Source organism: Phyllostomus hastatus, unplaced genomic scaffold (assembly GCF_019186645.2).
Source record: "Phyllostomus hastatus isolate PE091 unplaced genomic scaffold, TTU_PhHast_1.1 phas_scaffold_60, whole genome shotgun sequence".
Taxonomy (NCBI): domain Eukaryota; kingdom Metazoa; phylum Chordata; class Mammalia; order Chiroptera; family Phyllostomidae; genus Phyllostomus; species Phyllostomus hastatus.
In genome coordinates, this window is record NW_025334038.1 from 2691038 (window position 1) to 2698220 (window position 7183).

At 42.1% G+C, this 7183-nt stretch overlaps 1 protein-coding gene across 1 annotated transcript in view; it reads right to left on the bottom strand.

Moving 5' to 3' along the window:
* CFAP221 (cilia and flagella associated protein 221) overlaps positions 1-5957 on the bottom strand; it is a 121534-nt gene extending 115577 nt beyond the window's left edge. The window contains exons 1-3 of the mRNA XM_045826102.1: positions 5694-5957; positions 3963-4150; positions 1458-1558 (exon numbers count right to left, since the gene is read on the bottom strand). Coding sequence (XP_045682058.1) covers positions 1458-1558; positions 3963-4101 — 240 coding nt within the window. The 5' untranslated portion in view covers positions 4102-4150; positions 5694-5957. The remainder of the gene's footprint in view (positions 1-1457; positions 1559-3962; positions 4151-5693) is intronic.
* Positions 5958-7183: the final 1226 nt, after the last annotated feature.

Below are 7183 nucleotides of genomic sequence, written 5' to 3' on the forward strand. Positions count from 1 at the left end.
TGAAAAAAGCTAGTCACAAAAGACCATATGTCCCACAATTCCATTTATATGAAATGTCCAGAATATGCACACCTATACCAACAGGTACAGGAAACAGACTGTAGTTGCCTAGGGTGTGGAGAGGAGATGAGGAGAGTGAGGGGGCTAGGAATGGGTGGTAAATTGTTTATTCATTAGAAATAATGAATATTTATGAATGATGATTATTTCAGATCTATCCTATCATAATTTAGATAACAAACTTAATAACCAGGAAAATTAAGTTCCAGAATGTATTATTAACCTGGGTCTTTGATGTCAGATTCTAAGAAATGTGTCCCTGTAGGTTGATGGGTGAAGTTTGCAGTCACAGTCCCAAATCCTAACCCTATTCCTGAGAGGAACTACTTGGCACCTAAGAGGTTCCTCTCCTAATCTATCCACTTCAATGTGTAAGGACTCATGAACACTGCATCCTTAGTTCAATGGGGACTGCTAGATAAAATGTAACCTCACTCCCTGAGAAGCTTTACTACTTGTCAGTTTCTCAGTGATTCTCATTCTGAGCAGTCTAACACAACAGTTGGAATTCTATCTTAATACGATCCACTTTAAGACATGACTTTTAAAAATGCACTACATTTAAAAGTAGAGACTTATGGTGGCTGGGACAGGGCCAGAAGGTGGAATCACATACAAAGCCAGAGTCACAAAGGGTACATATAAAGTAAGCCCACCTCTGCCCACTCCAACACATGCTCAGAGTTTGGCTCAGTTCTAAGGCCCAGTAGGACTAATTCTGATGTCGTGCTCCGTGTGACCTTAGGGGATTGTGCTGATGTCACTGAGGTTTGTAGAGCTGATTTATATGTTCAAGTCTCTTTTGGCATGGGAGTTAAGAATGCTGTAGTCACCCATAACCCACTCCAGTCTGAACATCCAGGTCAATGGGAAGGGACCCAGCAAGGACTGGACCTTGCTGTGGCTCAGCGGTGGACAGCAGTCACTATAGGCTTCATCTGTCCCTTCTAAAGCCTGTTCAGTGGAGCTGACCTCTGCCATTCCAGATTTGGCAAGAATCTCTTTAGGCAGTAACTGATTTAGACATGAGCATCTGACCTGCGCAAGTAAAATGGAACGCTCACTGGGGCCTCTTAGGAAAGGGCCGTGGCTTTCCCTGTTAGTCTAGGCATGGATCAGGAATGCCGGCTTGGAGGAAGGCAGCCTGAGAGTCAATCTGTCTCTACTCAGTAGCCTGTGTTTTTGAGCCAACGATTTAACCTTTTGGAATCTCAGTTTCTGCATCCATATAGAGTGACGTGTCCAAGGACACTGATGTAACTTTAAAATTTCTCATCCATGAACTACCTTTTTGGCCTAATTTATACCCACACTTTGGCTGCTCTTTAGATAAATGAGTAATATAAAAACAGAAAATTCATGTGTATGATTAATTATTCCACTTACAAAGCACCTACCAGAATCTGCTGGTGGTGTTTTTCTACTTCATAGCCTCCAAAATGCAGTATGCCAGGCTTTGCTTGTATGACCTTATTACTCAGAAGTTTTGCATAAACTTCTATAAAAATAATGTAGAGAAGTATATAATGAGATGAGATATAAAAGAAAATATTAAATAAAAGAAAATCCTATTAACATGGGCTCTTTTTAATTTAGGATATTTTAAGCATACAGAAGTTTCAGACAGAGGATATAGCTGTCAACAAGATTAATGATCTATTCCAAATAAACAGTAGTGCCTCTCCTATTTTTACACATTACTTGGGAGATATTATCATCACAATACAAATCCATGTATTGTTTATTATGTATTAAAATAATTGCCCTTCATATTTTGTACAATTCTTTGTAATAAAACATAAGCTCATAAAGCACACACACCTGTCTTTGCTCTGCATAATGCCGTGCTTACTTATTATGTATGAATGCTCAGTTCAAAGAATCTAAAGACTAAGTGTTTAATTGTATTACTGTATATTTAACTGTTACTATTTTACTTCCTCTGAATAGAATTATTATATGATATAACCTTTTTAAAATTGATATGATATAAAATCTATTAGTTGATATAGAGTAATCTTAAAGTTCTGAATATGAACGTCTTTTTGTTTCCAGATTTGAAAATGAGATTTCTAAAACAGCTGAGCTCAAAAACAGCTGAGCTCAAAAAAGGGCCAAGATCTACAAAGCATTTCCCAGCTCTTCATACAGGCACAAACTGAGATGTAGGGAGAAGGCACTGGGAACCCACTATACAATCCGTGCCTCCAGTGCCTCAGGCCAGGCATGTGTTTGTAATCCTCACTCTGACCCTCCAAGGTAGGTATTATCTCATTTTGGGTCACCTTTCACCTTTGGCTTTATCCTAGTCCTAGGGGCCACAGGCACCCTTACCCATGCCTTAGCCCACTATAATTCTCATATACATTTGGGCCAAACTAAAGGGCTGGAGTGGGGTTAGGATGGTATTTCAGGGGAACCAATAATCTCTGCAGGTCATCTGATAATTTTTACAGTATTTAAATTAACATTATTTGATAATTTTTTAATGCTGAAGGTTTTGTTTTTGTTTTTAGGGGCACAAAAATATATGTAAGCGAGCATTTTTCTCTTAATGCCCAGAAATAGTCAAGTATACTAATTTGCACTCAGCAAGTTCTACAACGACAAAAGAGCCACACCAAATGCTACATTTCCAGCATTTACAATGGGCTTTGAAAGATGAGGGGGAAACAACCTAGTGTGATGGTACAGAGTTGGACAGGGGGCTGCAACAGATGAACACTAACTCTCTACTTACTATATTTTGTTATTTATAAAGTGCTCCTGTGTATAATGTGCACCCACATTTTTGGCTCAAACTTTCAGGAAAAAAATCTTTTGTTTTAGTTTTTTAAGTTTATTTATATTTAGAAATAAAAGTGATTACCACATTCCAGGGTGTTATTTTGCATACAGATATCACTATTGCTTTCTACAGTTACACTTTTAACACATAAGCATAAATAAAAGAACTGAAACATTTATATAGATATGGAATTAGTACTACCTATGTATAACGCACATCCTTATTTTTCCTCAAAAATTTGGTCAAAAATTATACATGGCAAAATACAGTAGTTGTGCCACTTTGGGGAATTCATTTGACTTCTCCAGTCTCAGCTTCCCCAACAATGAAATGAAAATAGAATGTTGATGTCATGTGGAGTAAGTGAAAATAATGTAGGTGAAATGATCAGGCTTTAATATAATAGCTATAGAATTTGCCAGGCTTTCCCATTTAAGTGATGTGCATGGAAAAAGGCAAGAAGGTATAAAATGCCTGAGGTGTTGAAGGAGCAGGAGTAACAGGAGCTGGAGCTGGGCATGAGAGTCCCTTGGCATGGGGATGATGCTGAGTAGGCAGGTTCAGATAAACAGTAAAGAGGGCCAAATGCCAATTGAAGGAATTTCAACTTTATTCTGTATGCAAGGGGAACCTCTCAGAGTATTCCAGAAGGATAGGGGCAGAAGCCAGCCAGGATTCTACAAAGGAAACTGACTGGGGGGTGAAGAGTGGTCTGGGGAGGAGAGCGTGGCCAGGGTGCAAGGCACTGCAGCAGCCTGGTCACCTGATTAGGATGAGGAACAATGCAGTGGGGACAGACAGGAAAGGTATTTGAGGAAGTAGAAGCAGAAGAACTTGGTGACTAATTCACACCTCAAAAATGTGTCAGTTAAGTGGATGGACGCATATAGAACCATTGTTCTTTTGTTGTTGTTTTTGGCTTAAAACAACAGAATTTTATTCTCTCATAGTTCTGGAAGCCAACAGAACTATTGTTCTTAATAAAACCTATTATGAGCCCATAAAACAATATAACACCAAATCAACACCAAAAATTCCACTATGTTTTATGGATTTGGAGCCTCTGGGAAGCTATAAAGTGAGTTATAAAGTAAATCTGTTTCTAACCACTTACTTGATTCTAGGAGGTGGTTAGGCACTTCTCTTCTATTCTTGGGCTCCTCCACTAGGCTCTTCAAAAGGAGGGGTGATACATTATTAAATAGTTCCTCCGAATTCTTTGGTTCTCTGCTGGGGGTTTTGACTGCTGCCATTTTATCATGAAAAATGGAGTCTTCTTTTCAGAGCCAAAGGTCACAGTTCCTGGGAGGAAAACAGTAGTGGTATAATCATCCATGAGAAACCATTCACATTTATTTTTTCTCAATCATTAACAAATGTACTTCTCGTCACTGGGTGGTTTACTGTGGTTCAGGCCCTCCCTGCCTGTCATCTTTCTGGTGGCCACTCTAATCCCACACATGGCTATCCCATTAATCTCCTTGCATCACACATCACAACCCAACATTGTGCCAGTGCTGAAAACCCTTTCATGGTCCTATTTTTCTTTTGTGTCCTCACATGCTTCTTGAGCTATTATTAGCAGAGGTATGAGGTACGTGAAGGAATAAAGACTCTTGCAGTCAGTGAGTTTAGAGAATGTTGAAGTAAACCATTAAGCAGGTTTCTTCTTTCCTTCTCCTCCTCCCCCTGCCCCCCTCCTCCTCCCCCTCTTCCTCCTCCTTTTTTGTATCCTCACCCAAGGACATTTTTTTCATTGGTTTTAGAGAGAGAGGAAGGGCAAGAGAAAGGAGAGAGATACATCAATGCAAGAGAGAAGCAACCACTGGCTGCCCTCTCTTCACACCTAGACCAGGAATTGAACCTGTAGCCTAGGTGTGTGCTCTGGCTGGTAATTGAACCTGCAGCCTTTTATTGAGTACAACGTTCCAACTGAGCAACACTGGTCAGGGCTAAACAGTCCTCCTCCTTGTCAGATTTCTGCAATCAGTTTCTCAGAGGTGACTGTGAAATGCTTTAACATCTGGAGACACGTTACAGGACACTAGCACTTAGGGGCCACCTTCCTTGGCCCCTCTCTGGGGCAATGAGGAGGTGGAGACACCACAGAGCTCCTCCATCTCCACTTGGTCTTTCCTAGAAGCTATGTGGGAGGATCTGAGGTCCTGGCTCATGTCACACCCTTTATCAGACTTGCCTTCCCTTAAGTTATTTTAAGTTCCTCCTTCTTCATAAAATTCACACTGATCCCAACACTTTAACATTCTTTAGCAATTACTGCCCTCTACTACTCATTTGACATTAACAAGTTATTGCTTTGTAATGGCACTTTACAAACCCCACATATCTTTGTATTTCCCTCAGCTAAGTGTCTTAACGTGGGGCACTTATAAAGACTGGGGACTGCTCTGTGGAGTTCCTGAAACTGAGTGTAAAATCATGTGTGGATCTGTATGTGCATTTTTTAGAGGGTTCATAGCTTTAGATTCCCAAAGTCTCTGGTATTGAGCAAAACGCAGCTGACTACACTGAAGAAGGTGCTTAATAATCACTTTCTGAAAGAAGTCTCTCCTTTCCCCTCACTTCCCATCCCAAGCGTCGCTGAAGATTCCTCGCACCTAAGCACAGCCTCCCCTTCAACTCCATTCTCCTCCATCCACTAACATCTCCCCCAAGCTTATTCACCAGCCCCCTTCTTCACCGAGTCCCTCAGATTCCCTGCCCCTCCTCAGGCGGGTACAAGAGCAAAACAGTTCTCCTCTTCACTCAGCCCCGGGGTGAACCTGTCTCCCTTTCCACACCCCCACATCCTGGGTCTCCTCACCCCAACCTCTAGGCCGCACACCTTCTCATCCTTGACAAACGCTGGCTCCCTCAGCGCCAGTGTAGTTCATACCCTGCTAGCGGTAAGGGTCCACCCCAGACGCAAGCACCGCCCGCTTCCTCATTAACCCTTTAGGCCGGAACTCTCCTGAGACCCCAGCTCAGGCGAACTTGCAGCTGGACACCGCCCGGAGTTCAGGCTGCCTCAGCAGCTCCGCGGTGGCCAAAGGGGCCACCCCCGTCCTGGGTCCCAGAGCCGCTTACACCGGAGACTGTCCCGGCGATAGTTTCCTCGAGCGCGTCGCCTGGACAACGCGGACGCGCTCCAGGCCGAGGGGGTGGGGCGAGGGTGTTCGCGGCGGGATGCGACCAAATTCCTCAAGGATGTGGGGGGAGCCGTTCTGTTGCAGCGCGAAATGAGGAGGCCGTGGGTATCTCCTGGGGACTCAGGAGGACAGAGAGAGCAGCTTCTGGGGTGCAAAGCCAATGGATTCCCGAGAGAAAATGAGAAAATCGGGAGAGACTGTAAAGTAGACACCTGGAAGAGCAGTTTTCCGGAGAGCGCGGGCGGAAAGGGGCAGGACCTCCCCAGCGCTGCGGGTGCAGCTTTCCCCGACGACCTTCGTTTCCGGACGCCCTACTTTAATATCGTTTGTATCGCGTTTTCTATTAGGACAAATTACAAGTATATACAAAGGTAGGCATAATAGTACGATGAACCTTAAACTATCGACTGCAACAATGGCCAAATTATGGCCAATCTTACTTTGTACCTTTCCTCTACTCCCTGTATTATTTTGCAGAAAATCCCAGAAATCTTTTCACCTGTAAATATGTCAGAACATAACTACAAAAGATTACTCGTCTAAAAAACATAACCATAATATTAATACCTAAAAGTTACAATAAATTTTAATATGTTCGAATATTCTGTATACAGTTGTTTCATAAATGTCGTAAAAAATTTTTTTTAGAGTTTGCCGGTTTGATTCAGAATTCAAATAAAATCTACACATTGCAATAGATTGATATGTGTTTTAGGTCTCCTTTAATCAGTAATATTCTCCCTCCCTATTATTTTGTTGTTGTTGTTGCAATTTATTCACTAATTAAATTGTTTCTGTCCTTGATACTGATACTTAGGATTTATAGCCATGAAACTAGGTCTTCTCCCCTAACTTTCTGCCTTGTCTACTCCACCTGCTCACCCAAGGACATTATTCCTTACACAGATGGCTCAGGCCCCTCCTTTCCAGAATCTGCCCTTGTCTTGCTTCCGCCATCTGTGACTTGACACTTGTTTGGTGTTATTTACGGCTTCATGCTGATAACAGATTATAATACTCAATGAGAATACCTGCCTTTCTCACACCCACATCAATTGTGCTCTTTGTGGTTTTGTTTTTCACCCTCCACTGAGAATGTTTATTCCTTCCATCTTATTCTCCAATTCTTCCTTCTTGGCTACTACCCTCACTGATTAAAAATCTCCTTATCTTTTAAGACAAGCAC